Raw genomic sequence first — 14,360 nt, forward strand, 5'->3', positions numbered from 1 at the left:
CAATGATCACAGAATAGAGTTGTATGCAGGTTCACTGTTTAACAGGCTATTAACCTGCTATCATCAATGATCACAGAATAGAGTTGTATGCAGGTTCACTGTTTAACAGGCTATTAACCTGCTGTCATCAATGATCACAGAATAGAGTTGTATGCAGGTTCACTGTTTAACAGGCTATTAACCTGCTGTCATCAATGATCACAGAACAGAGTTGTATGCAGGTTCACTGTTTAACAAGCTATTAACCTGCTGTCATCAATGATCACAGAACAGAGTTGTATGCAGGTTCACTGTTTAACAGGCTATTAACCTGCTGTCATCAATGATCACAGAACAGAGTTGTATGCAGGTTCACTGTTTAACAGGCTATTAACCTGCTGTCATCAATGATCACAGAATAGAGTTGTATGCAGGTTCACTGTTTAACAGGCTATTAACCTGCTGTCATCAATGATCACAGAATAGAGTTGTATGCAGGTTCACTGTTTAACAGGTTATTAACCTGCTGTCATCAATGATCACAGAACAGAGTTGTATGCAGGTTCACTGTTTAACAGGCTATTAACCTGCTGTCATCAATGATCACAGAATAGAGTTGTATGCAGGTTCACTGTTTAACAGGCTATTAACCTGCTGTCATCAATGATCACAGAACAGAGTTGTATGCAGGTTCACTGTTTAACAGGCTATTAACCTGCTGTCATCAATGATCACAGAACAGAGTTGTATGCAGGTTCACTGTTTAACAGGCTATTAACCTGCTGTCATCAATGATCACAGAACAGAGTTGTATGCAGGTTCACTGTTTAACAGGGTATTAACCTGCTGTCATCAATGATCACAGAATAGAGTTGTATGCAGGTTCACTGTTTAACAGGCTATTAACCTGCTATCATCAATGATCACAGAATAGAGTTGTATGCAGGTTCACTGTTTAACAGGGTATTAACCTGCTGTCATCAATGATCACAGAACAGAGTTGTATGCAGGTTCACTGTTTAACAGGCTATTAACCTGCTGTCATCAATGATCACAGAACAGAGTTGTATGCAGGTTCACTGTTTAACAGGGTATTAACCTGCTGTCATCAATGATCACAGAATAGAGTTGTATGCAGGTTCACTGTTTAACAGGCTATTAACCTGCTATCATCAATGATCACAGAATAGAGTTGTATGCAGGTTCACTGTTTAACAGGCTATTAACCTGCTGTCATCAATGATCACAGAATAGAGTTGTATGCAGGTTCACTGTTTAACAGGCTATTAACCTGCTGTCATCAATGATCACAGAACAGAGTTGTATGCAGGTTCACTGTTTAACAGGCTATTAACCTGCTGTCATCAATGATCACAGAACAGAGTTGTATGCAGGTTCACTGTTTAACAGGCTATTAACCTGCTGTCATCAATGATCACAGAACAGAGTTGTATGCAGGTTCACTGTTTAACAGGCTATTAACCTGCTGTCATCAATGATCACAGAACAGAGTTGTATGCAGGTTCACTGTTAAACAGGGTATTAACCTGCTGTCATCAATGATCACAGAACAGAGTTGTATGCAGGTTCACTGTTTAACAGGCTATTAACCTGCTGTCATCAATGATCACAGAACAGTTGTATGCAGGTTCACTGTTTAACAGGCTATTAACCTGCTGTCATCAATGATCACAGAACAGAGTTGTATGCAGGTTCACTGTTTAACAGGCTATTAACCTGCTGTCATCAATGATCACAGAACAGAGTTGTATGCAGGTTCACTGTTTAACAGGCTATTAACCTGCTGTCATCAATGATCACAGAATAGAGTTGTATGCAGGTTCACTGTTTAACAGGCTATTAACCTGCTGTCATCAATGATCACAGTACAGAGTTGTATGCAGGTTCACTGTTTAACAGGCTATTAACCTGCTGTCATCAATGATCACAGAACAGAGTTGTATGCAGGTTCACTGTTTAACAGGCTACTAACCTGCGGTCATCAATGATCACAGAACAGAGTTGTATGCAGGTTCACTGTTTAACAGGCTATTAACCTGCTGTCATCAATGATCACAGAACAGAGTTGTATGCAGGTTCACTGTTTAACAGGCTATTAACCTGCTGTCATCAATGATCACAGAACAGAGTTGTATGCAGGCTCACTGTTTAACAGGGTATTAACCTGATGTCATCAATGATCACAGAATAGAGTTGTATGCAGGTTCACTGTTTAACAGGCTATTAACCTGCTATCATCAATGATCACAGAATAGAGTTGTATGCAGGTTCACTGTTTAACAGGCTATTAACCTGCTGTCATCAATGATCACAGAATAGAGTTGTATGCAGGTTCACTGTTTAACAGGCTATTAACCTGCTGTCATCAATGATCACAGAACAGAGTTGTATGCAGGTTCACTGTTTAACAAGCTATTAACCTGCTGTCATCAATGATCACAGAACAGAGTTGTATGCAGGTTCACTGTTTAACAGGCTATTAACCTGCTGTCATCAATGATCACAGAACAGAGTTGTATGCAGGTTCACTGTTTAACAGGCTATTAACCTGCTGTCATCAATGATCACAGAATAGAGTTGTATGCAGGTTCACTGTTTAACAGGCTATTAACCTGCTGTCATCAATGATCACAGAATAGAGTTGTATGCAGGTTCACTGTTTAACAGGTTATTAACCTGCTGTCATCAATGATCACAGAACAGAGTTGTATGCAGGTTCACTGTTTAACAGGCTATTAACCTGCTGTCATCAATGATCACAGAATAGAGTTGTATGCAGGTTCACTGTTTAACAGGCTATTAACCTGCTGTCATCAATGATCACAGAATAGAGTTGTATGCAGGTTCACTGTTTAACAGGCTATTAACCTGCTGTCATCAATGATCACAGAATAGAGTTGTATGCAGGTTCACTGTTTAACAGGCTATTAACCTGCTGTCATCAATGATCACAGAATAGAGTTGTATGCAGGTTCACTGTTTAACAGGCTATTAACCTGCTGTCATCAATGATCACAGAATAGAGTTGTATGCAGGTTCACTGTTTAACAGGCTATTAACCTGCTGTCATCAATGATCACAGAACAGAGTTGTATGCAGGTTCACTGTTTAACAAGCTATTAACCTGCTGTCATCAATGATCACAGAATACAGTTGTATGCAGGTTCACTGTTTAACAGGCTATTAACCTGCTGTCATCAATGATCACAGAACAGAGTTGTATGCAGGTTCACTGTTTAACAGGCTATTAACCTGCTGTCATCAATGATCACAGAACAGAGTTGTATGCAGGTTCACTGTTTAACAAGCTATTAACCTGCTGTCATCAATGATCACAGAATAGAGTTGTATGCAGGTTCACAGTTTAACAGGCTACTAACCTGCTATCATCAATGATCACAGAACAGAGTTGTATGCAGGTTCACTGTTTAACAGGCTATTAACCTGCTGTCATCAATGATCACAGAACAGAGTTGTATGCAGGTTCACTGTTTAACAGGCTATTAACCTGCTGTCATCAATGATCACAGAACAGAGTTGTATGCAAATTTAATTTTTAACAGGCTATTAACCTGCTGTCATCAATGATCACAGAACAGAGTTGTATGCAGGTTCACTGTTTAACAGGCTATTAACCTGCTGTCATCAATGATCACAGAATAGAGTTGTATGCAGGTTCACTGTTTAACAGGCTATTAACCTGCTGTCATCAATTATCACAGAATAGAGTTGTATGCAGGTTCACTGTTTAACAGGCTATTAACCTGCTGTCATCAATGATCACAGAATAGAGTTGTATGCAGGTTCACTGTTTAACAGGGTATTAACCTGCTGTCATCAATGATCACAGAATAGAGTTGTATGCAGGTTCACTGTTTAACAGGCTATTAACCTGCTATCATCAATGATCACAGAATAGAGTTGTATGCAGGTTCACTGTTTAACAGGGTATTAACCTGCTGTCATCAATGATCACAGAACAGAGTTGTATGCAGGTTCACTGTTTAACAGGCTATTAACCTGCTGTCATCAATGATCACAGAACAGAGTTGTATGCAGGTTCACTGTTTAACAGGGTATTAACCTGCTGTCATCAATGATCACAGAACAGAGTTGTATGCAGGTTCACTGTTTAACAGGCTATTAACCTGCTGTCATCAATGATCACAGAACAGAGTTGTATGCAGGTTCACTGTTTAACAGGCTATTAACCTGCTGTCATCAATGATCACAGAACAGAGTTGTATGCAGGTTCACTGTTTAACAGGCTATTAACCTGCTGTCATCAATGATCACAGAATAGAGTTGTATGCAGGTTCACTGTTTAACAGGCTATTAACCTGCTGTCATCAATGATCACAGTACAGAGTTGTATGCAGGTTCACTGTTTAACAGGCTATTAACCTGCTGTCATCAATGATCACAGAACAGAGTTGTATGCAGGTTCACTGTTTAACAGGCTACTAACCTGCTGTCATCAATGATCACAGAACAGAGTTGTATGCAGGTTCACTGTTTAACAGGCTATTAACCTGCTGTCATCAATGATCACAGAACAGAGTTGTATGCAGGTTCACTGTTTAACAGGCTATTAACCTGCTGTCATCAATGATCACAGAACAGAGTTGTATGCAGGCTCACTGTTTAACAGGGTATTAACCTGATGTCATCAATGATCACAGAATAGAGTTGTATGCAGGTTCACTGTTTAACAGGCTATTAACCTGCTATCATCAATGATCACAGAATAGAGTTGTATGCAGGTTCACTGTTTAACAGGCTATTAACCTGCTGTCATCAATGATCACAGAATAGAGTTGTATGCAGGTTCACTGTTTAACAGGCTATTAACCTGCTGTCATCAATGATCACAGAACAGAGTTGTATGCAGGTTCACTGTTTAACAAGCTATTAACCTGCTGTCATCAATGATCACAGAACAGAGTTGTATGCAGGTTCACTGTTTAACAGGCTATTAACCTGCTGTCATCAATGATCACAGAACAGAGTTGTATGCAGGTTCACTGTTTAACAGGCTATTAACCTGCTGTCATCAATGATCACAGAATAGAGTTGTATGCAGGTTCACTGTTTAACAGGCTATTAACCTGCTGTCATCAATGATCACAGAATAGAGTTGTATGCAGGTTCACTGTTTAACAGGTTATTAACCTGCTGTCATCAATGATCACAGAACAGAGTTGTATGCAGGTTCACTGTTTAACAGGCTATTAACCTGCTGTCATCAATGATCACAGAATAGAGTTGTATGCAGGTTCACTGTTTAACAGGCTATTAACCTGCTGTCATCAATGATCACAGAATAGAGTTGTATGCAGGTTCACTGTTTAACAGGCTATTAACCTGCTGTCATCAATGATCACAGAATAGAGTTGTATGCAGGTTCACTGTTTAACAAGCTATTAACCTGCTGTCATCAATGATCACAGAATAGAGTTGTATGCAGGTTCACTGTTTAACAGGCTATTAACCTGCTGTCATCAATGATCACAGAATAGAGTTGTATGCAGGTTCACTGTTTAACAGGCTATTAACCTGCTGTCATCAATGATCACAGAATAGAGTTGTATGCAGGTTCACTGTTTAACAGGCTACTAACCTGCTGTCATCAATGATCACAGAATAGAGTTGTATGCAGGTTCACTGTTTAACAGGCTATTAACCTGCTGTCATCAATGATCACAGAATAGAGTTGTATGCAGGTTCACTGTTTAATAGGCTACTAACCTGCTATTATCAATGATCACAGAACAGAGTTGTATGCAGGTTCACTGTTTAACAGGCTATTAACCTGCTATCATCAATGATCACAGAATAGAGTTGTATGCAGGTTCACTGTTTAACAGGCTATTAACCTGCTGTCATCAATGATCACAGAATAGAGTTGTATGCAGGTTCACTGTTTAACAGGCTATTAACCTGCTGTCATCAATGATCACAGAACAGAGTTGTATGCAGGTTCACTGTTTAACAAGCTATTAACCTGCTGTCATCAATGATCACAGAATACAGTTGTATGCAGGTTCACTGTTTAACAGGCTATTAACCTGCTGTCATCAATGATCACAGAACAGAGTTGTATGCAGGTTCACTGTTTAACAGGCTATTAACCTGCTGTCATCAATGATCACAGAACAGAGTTGTATGCAGGTTCACTGTTTAACAAGCTATTAACCTGCTGTCATCAATGATCACAGAATAGAGTTGTATGCAGGTTCACAGTTTAACAGGCTACTAACCTGCTATCATCAATGATCACAGAACAGAGTTGTATGCAGGTTCACTGTTTAACAGGCTATTAACCTGCTGTCATCAATGATCACAGAACAGAGTTGTATGCAGGTTCACTGTTTAACAGGCTATTAACCTGCTGTCATCAATGATCACAGAACAGAGTTGTATGCAAATTTAATTTTTAACAGGCTATTAACCTGCTGTCATCAATGATCACAGAACAGAGTTGTATGCAGGTTCACTGTTTAACAGGCTATTAACCTGCTGTCATCAATGATCACAGAATAGAGTTGTATGCAGGTTCACTGTTTAACAGGCTATTAACCTGCTGTCATCAATTATCACAGAATAGAGTTGTATGCAGGTTCACTGTTTAACAGGCTATTAACCTGCTGTCATCAATGATCACAGAATAGAGTTGTATGCAGGTTCACTGTTTAACAGGCTATTAACCTGCTGTCATCAATGATCACAGAATAGAGTTGTATGCAGGTTCACTGTTTAACAGGCTATTAACCTGCTGTCATCAATGATCACAGAACAGAGTTGTATGCAGGTTCACTGTTTAACAGGCTATTAACCTGCTGTCATCAATGATCACAGAGTAGAGTTGTATGCAGGTTCACAGTTTAACAGGCTATTAACCTGCTGTCATCAATGATCACAGAACAGAGTTGTATGCAGGTTCACTGTTTAACAGGCTATTAACCTGCTGTCATCAATGATCACAGAACAGAGTTGTATGCAGGTTCACTGTTTAACAGGCTACTAACCTGCTGTCATCAATGATCACAGAACAGAGTTGTATGCAGGTTCACTGTTTAACAGGCTATTAACCTGCTGTCATCAATGATCACAGAACAGAGTTGTATGCAGGTTCACTGTTTAACAGGCTATTAACCTGCTGTCATCAATGATCACAGAACAGAGTTGTATGCAGGTTCACTGTTTGACAGGCTATTAACCTGCTGTCATCAATGATCACAGAACAGAGTTGTATGCAGGTTCACTGTTTAACAGGCTATTAACCTGCTGTCATCAATGATCACAGAACAGAGTTGTATGCAGGTTCACTGTTTAACAGGCTATTAACCTGCTGTCATCAATGATCACAGAACAGAGTTGTATGCAGGTTCACTGTTTAACAGGCTATTAACCTGCTGTCATCAATGATTACAGAACAGAGTTGTATGCAGGTTCACTGTTTAACAGGCTATGAACCTGCTGTCATCAATGATCACAGAACAGAGTTGTATGCAAATTTAATTTTTAACAGGCTATTAACCTGCTGTCATCAATGATCACAGAATAGAGTTGTATGCAGGTTCACTGTTTAACAGGCTATTAACCTGCTGTCATCAATGATCACAGAATAGAGTTGTATGCAGGTTCACTGTTTAACAGGCTATTAACCTGCTATAATTTTTTTTATTGTCAATGATCAAGAGAATCGACTTGTCTGTTAGTCACTGTCAGGCTACAAACCTTCTACTGTGAAATGATCATAGAACAGTGTTGTCTCCACGCCAAATTGACAGGCTACAAACCTGCCATAGTGCTCAGACTTCCATAGCGAGCCACTGTCTGTCCGCCCTCCATCCCTGCGATCTGATCAGTCAGACTCTGTGACTGTTCACGTAGTGTTGTCAACTCCCGACTCTGCTGTTCCAGGTGTTCCTTGCGCGGTAGTTCCTCCACCCTCCTCTCAAGCTTAATCACCCTTTCAGTCTGGGACACCATTTTCAACTGCGAAGAGCCACATTACATGTCTGTAAGTTGCACTGATTAACAGGCTGATAGCCTGCTGTCATTAATGATCACAGAACAATGTGATCTGCACATTCACTGATATACAGGCTACTGACCTGCAATCATTAATTATCAAGTACAGTGTTATCTGTTTTGTTTGTTTGTTGTTTAACGCCCCATTCAGAAATATTCCAGCTACATGAGGGCAGATTATAAATAATCAAGTCTGGACCAAACACTCCATTGACAGACCTCATGACCATTGATCTACGCAACGGGGTACGACGATATGCATCAATGAAGTCACTGAGTCTGACCACCCGATCATGTTAGTCAGTCGCCTCTTACGACAATGTTGTCTGCAGATTAAGGCTACTAATGTGCTATCATTAATGATCCCAGAATAGTGTGATGTGACAGTGGTAGAAACTAACATTTTTAGTCCACTAGTCCTTATCATTGCTTATAATTATAACATATAGCAAAACCCTTATAAACGGCAAATTTCTACTAATCCTTATGATAGCTTAACTATTGGGCAGTTTTGCAAGGAATACAGGACTAGTGCCGATTTCTAACGCTGTGTCATCTGCAGGTTCACTGAATAACAGGCTACTAACCTGCTACCAATAATTATCACACAACACTGTATTCTGCAGGTTCACTGAATAACAGGCTACTCACCTGCTACCAACAATGATCACACAACACTGTATTCTGCATGTTCACTGAATAACAGGCTACTAACCTGCTACCAATAATGATCACACAACACTGTATTCTGCATGTTCACTGAAGAACAGGCTACTCACCTGCTACCAACAATGATCACACAACACTGTATTCTGCATGTTCACTGAATAACAGGCTACTAACCTGCTACCAACAATGATCACACAACACTGTATTCTGCATGTTCACTGAATAACAGGCTACTAACCTGCTACCAATAATGATCACACAACAGTGTATTCTGCATGTTCACTGAATAACAGGCTACTAACCTGCTACCAACAATGATCACACAACACTGTATTCTGCGTGTTCACTGAATAACAGGCTACTAACCTGCTACCCAGAATGATCACACAACAGTGTATTCTGCGTGTTCACTGAATAACAGGCTACTAACCTGCTACCAACAATGATCACACAACACTGTATTCTGCGTGTTCACTGAATAACAGGCTACTAACCTGCTACCAACAATGATCACACAACAGTGTATTCTGCATGGTCACTGAATAACAGGCTACTAACCTGCTACCTTGAGATGCATTTCAGTTGAAATTTGACCTGCAAAAGATTACTGGCAACACTGGGTCTGCTATTTGTAATCACACAATTATTTGTAATATCCGCTTACCCTCATATCACGGAACGTAGTCTCCAACTTTCCAACACTTTCCTTGAGTGATGCATTTTCAGACAGCGTCTTTTCAAGTTGAACTTTTAGGTGATCTCTTTCTGTTGTGATATTCTGTCAAAAATGGGGGGGCAGTTGTTGAACATTCAGCTCACATCCTTCCTTACATCTAATCAGAGATACCAAATGTTGCCATTCGGGCAGAAACAAAGTGATACTTTTGCCCTAATTTCATCAACATGATGAAGTGATTTATTTTATGATTCATTCAAAATATTTGAGTTATTTTTTAGTTGACTACATATTGACTACGACACAAACATTGTCACATACACAACAATTATTAACCACTTGTTTTAGCTTGTGATGGGAAGGTGTATAGATTTTGAGTGACAAAAAGGATTGCAAAAGATAGTTTATTTTTTATCAAAACCAAACAGTCAAACTACCAATATGGAGGACAGACAGACATGCTAATTGCTATATCCCCCCGTTTTTCAAACCAGGTGGAAAATAACAATAGAATACACAATATCACATAGGTTTAGTAGACTTTCAGATTATACTTAGATCAGTATTCTCTTTTTACATACCAGGGTAATCAACATCAACACAACAAAGTTGAATATCAAACAATTAGGCTTGTTTTACCTTTTTCATAGAAATATTTTTCCTTAATTAGTACTCCTACTTGTAAATGCCTCTCAAAGAAGTAATTTCATTAAACTCGGATTTTACACTGACACCATGTCTTTTCCCAATCACAAAAAACATTTCCAGCTGATCACAGCAAGCATGCAACACTAGAAATACCAATCAACAGATCCACTTAAGTACGCAATTTAGTCCTATTATTACATTATCTGGTTATAAACACATGGTCATTGTATATCTGGACTTATGTTTGTAGCATATTTCATTAATTTTAATCAAAATTTCATTTAATATTGTTTAGATAAATTTCAGCAAAATTGTTTGTAGAGGGATAGGTAGACCGCACAACTCAGTTATTTACAGCAACCACTGACAGATTATCGCTATTGACACTTTGAAACAAACTTTAGTTGACAGAGAATAGATACATATGTCATAAATGCCATACTTTAACTTGTTTAAAATCATATTTGTTGTAGTATTACCATTACATGTCAACAAAGTTTTCGCGATCCGGAGCATGCGAGCCTCGATGGTGACTGGTGTAAAATATTTCATCAAAGCTAGACGTAACAAAGCTTCAAAAGTCTGCACTAGATCTACCGCACGTTACAAATTCAAGGAAATGTAGTCAACTGTCTGTCAGTGAATGATGGGTGAATGATGGGTGAATGACATGACAATTGTGACTTTGGATAGGTCACAAACTAATATCCCAAATGGCTGAAGTGAGTGATTTTTCTGAGCTAGGGCCTTATCTCGGGTGTTTTTGTCTTGCCATATATTTTTCACTAAATACCTTTAAAACACTTCTTTTATGAAAGAAATGTTGGGAGTCTCCGATTCGCTCAAATGGGAGAATCCAGAGTAGAGAGTAACTTCCTCTCAAGTCTCCTTTTGTAGACAATGAGTATGTTACAAATGCTATATTTGGGATAACACTTTCTTAGTAAAGTACAGATTCCAGTAATTTTTTGTTTGAGTACCATCTGGGGTTTAGAACCCACAATGCCAGAGTGAGGCACCTACTCACCAGCACACAAAGTCACAGAGGCTTCCACATACTTTGTACACCCCTCTGACAAGTGTAAATTGGCATGGCTCCCATGGCTGAAAGCTATGAACTGGGGTACACAAAGCATGTGATCAAGACTACCAGTTTTGGGACTGTCATTTTTCACCACTTTCTAAATGGCATTGTATGTTCAATGAATATGTTATGTTTGTAATTGTGAATTGTACATACCGGCTCTTAGTATTCCTAATATAAAGAGGAACACTTCAAACACATTAATAATTGTTTGGTCTTGTTACACTTGTAAACAGAATACCTTCCCACCTAACTCGTAAATCGGTACTTTGTTGTGCAGGACAGATTGAAAAAGCTTATCCCTCCTCCCCTTACCCTTACCTTGGTTAATCTTACTGTGGACAATTCCATTAACTATGGAGATGTAAAAAAACCAATTCACCTGCATAGAAATTGTTGGCGATTTGAAGTGCAGGCGAAAAGCGATGTAGGCAAAATGAGAACATGCAACATACATTTCTTGGGAAATCGTTTTCAGATAACCATTCTTCTTTCACTAATTTTGTGTATTTAAGACAGGAGGTCTTGATTATTACTAAATTACGAAATGTTGCTATGTACAAAAAGGCTACGCCATAAAAGGATTCTACGCTTATTTCACTTTACATGCTTCAAGCAAAAGGATTTCTCTCAGAAACATAAATGAGAAGTGTTGAAGTAATTGCAGGAGTATTGTAGGTGTCTGAGAAAGTAATACACTTACACCGAGTTCAGCTCTGATCTGCATGCTCTGCAAGTCCATGTTTCCAGTATACATTGTCACAAGCTCCAGATGCTGGGAGATATCACGCTTCTCATGTTCAGCAATGTCTTGCGCGCTGCCCTGAAAATACAAATTAAGAAGCTGATTACAATACCAGAACCTCAGAAGGTATTCCAGGGCGGCAGTCCCTATTCAACTGACTTAAATAAGGAACAGGTAGTTACACTGAGTGACCAGGACAATAGTATGTCAACCCATCCTAGTGTTATTAGTTGCTCATGCTTTCAAACCATGGTTATCTGATTCAAGCTGCTGTAACATAGATGTACGACTGCTAACTTTGACATTAATACATAGTATCTGCACCAACATTCCATTCCCCAACATGTGGTTAAACATATTCCTGGTTGCCTTGCTTCACTGCTTCTGTGGCTGGGTCATGGACTCCTGCTAAAACACATGGCCCTCCATTCCCCTCTTTCACACACGTGTCTCTGGTCATAAATTTATTTTTATATTTATTTTATTAGCTTACAATAAGTATTGAAATCAATCTGAAACATAGTATTACCTTAAATTTACATTTATTCATTCTTCAACATAATGGTCATGACTTGGCATTTACATTCCTTCAATAAATCAAGAGACTTATCATGGACCTATTGGCAGTCCTTGCAGTCTTGTCAAATTTGTTTTGTCTGCTACATTATAAGTTGTAGTACTATCGCCTCAGGCTTGTGGTATAAAACCTAACCTAGGACACATAAAACGTCTACCCTGAGTCATATTGCTACAACGAATTTATCTTACCGACATAATATGATATAACATTGTAAAAGAATTAAAACAAATTTATAATTGATAAATTTAAAAGTTGTTCTATTGAACTGAGGTAAACTTGTGCTATGTAATGTGACTTTCACTGACTCGGTAAAAGTTTGTCTTGTTGCTTCCAAGCGGGGTATAACAGATTTATCCTCCCTCTCAGAAATCCATGTGCAGCCTGTCTTGTACGTTGCAAAGTGATTTATTCTGCTGCTGAGCAATTTATTTCCATCCAAGGCAGGATACATAGTATTTTTATCAAGATCAAGTGAACCAATCAGACCTCATCATTTCTGACATGGAGGTGTGATTACAACAATAATGACGTATGTGATCAATCTATCTGTAAACATGATAAAGGATTACCTACACAGAGACAATGCATGCCTCAGGTTCACACATGGACCTAATCACAATGTCCTTGACACAAACTGGGAAAAGGCATCAGACCATGGAGCCTTCACATGTTAAGTTGCAATTACATAAATTACTTACGGTATATGTACATCCGACAGACTTGAATTTGCATTCCTGTGGTTTCTTCTTACAAACATTGAAATGGCGCTCCAGCTAAAATTCAAAACACCAATTCTTTCTCAAACATGTACTATCATAGTCAACATCAAGGTCTAGTTGAGTCCACTAAAAGCCAAAACATTGTAATTAGGAGATAGATGTATGTATATGAACATGGAAGATGATGGAATAGTACAATAATATGTTTTATCTGTAAATAGGCAAAGCATTGTATATCTTGATGAATTTTACTTTCTGTGATTTGTCCCAGAAACAAACTTGATATGTTGCTCCCATCCATTAGTCGCTTTCTCTGACAGTTCTGCAAAATTGCTAATGCAGCATTTTGCAATGTTCAGTTGTGCTGCCCCAAAATGCCATTTATACCATAAAACATGAATTTGAAATGAGCTGTATGTTTATGAAGGTCATAACAGTGTATAAATGTAAGTCTTCTCACTTACTGGTACATGTACATTCAGTGAGTGAGTGAGTGAGTATGGTTTTACGCCGCTTTTAGCAATATTCCAGCAATATCACGGCGGGGGACACCAGAAATGGGCTTCACACATTGTACCCATGTCGGGAATCAAACCCGGGTCTTCGCTTTAACCACTAGGCTACCCGACCGCCCCGCATGTACATTCAGGTCAAATGTATCTATTCAGAACATGTATCAATCACCTGTTTGATTACTTGAATAACTCTCCTCTTTTATACATGTTTTTTTCTATTTACAGCTCAGGGTGAAACATGGTGGTCCGCACGCACCATTTCAGCATTCGGTAGTAATTTTATTATGACATAAGAAAAAAAGCCCAAAAAGGAGGATTTTCAGACTCAGGGCAAAGTAAATTTTTACAAACCTGTAGATGTTATGAATTCTCTGATGAAATCCTCCTTGGGGCACTTATTGCATTTTCCTGGCTCAAGAAAATCTACATGACATAGTTGTAACCATTTTCCTTAATAAAAATTGTTACCACACAAAAAACTATGTTTTTGTATGATATACGTCCACCCTTATGGTGCCTCACCCTCCACGGCGCGTCACGCCAAGGGAAGCAACTCTCACCCAAATCACTTTCCATATGTCTAATGCTGACGGAATGTGGGGAGGCGGGTGGCCGTGCCCCAAGGAGGATTTCATCAGAGAATTCATAACCTCTACAGGTTTGTAAAATTCTCTTTCAGATTAAATC

General features: G+C 38.9%; 1 protein-coding gene and 1 long non-coding RNA gene across 11 annotated transcripts in view; one reads left to right on the top strand and one right to left on the bottom strand.

The window, feature by feature from the left end:
- The window catches only part of LOC124127398, a 119,247-nt gene that overhangs the window by 79,774 nt on the left and 25,113 nt on the right, over positions 1-14,360 (top strand). The window lies entirely within an intron of this gene.
- Positions 1-14,360, bottom strand: part of LOC124127397 (TNF receptor-associated factor 3-like) — a 132,722-nt gene that overhangs the window by 11,848 nt on the left and 106,514 nt on the right. For all 9 annotated transcript variants that reach the window (XM_048403652.1, XM_048403650.1, XM_048403651.1 and 6 more), the window contains 4 exons: positions 13,138-13,212; positions 11,818-11,937; positions 9,371-9,484; positions 7,803-8,001 (listed from right to left, as the gene is read on the bottom strand). In XM_048403652.1, coding sequence (XP_048259609.1) covers positions 7,803-8,001; positions 9,371-9,484; positions 11,818-11,937; positions 13,138-13,212 — 508 coding nt within the window. The remainder of the gene's footprint in view (positions 1-7,802; positions 8,002-9,370; positions 9,485-11,817; positions 11,938-13,137; positions 13,213-14,360) is intronic.

The sequence above is a fragment of the Haliotis rufescens genome, unplaced genomic scaffold, assembly GCF_023055435.1.
Source record: "Haliotis rufescens isolate VD_foot unplaced genomic scaffold, xgHalRufe1.0.p SCAF_3, whole genome shotgun sequence".
Lineage (NCBI taxonomy): Eukaryota > Metazoa > Mollusca > Gastropoda > Lepetellida > Haliotidae > Haliotis > Haliotis rufescens.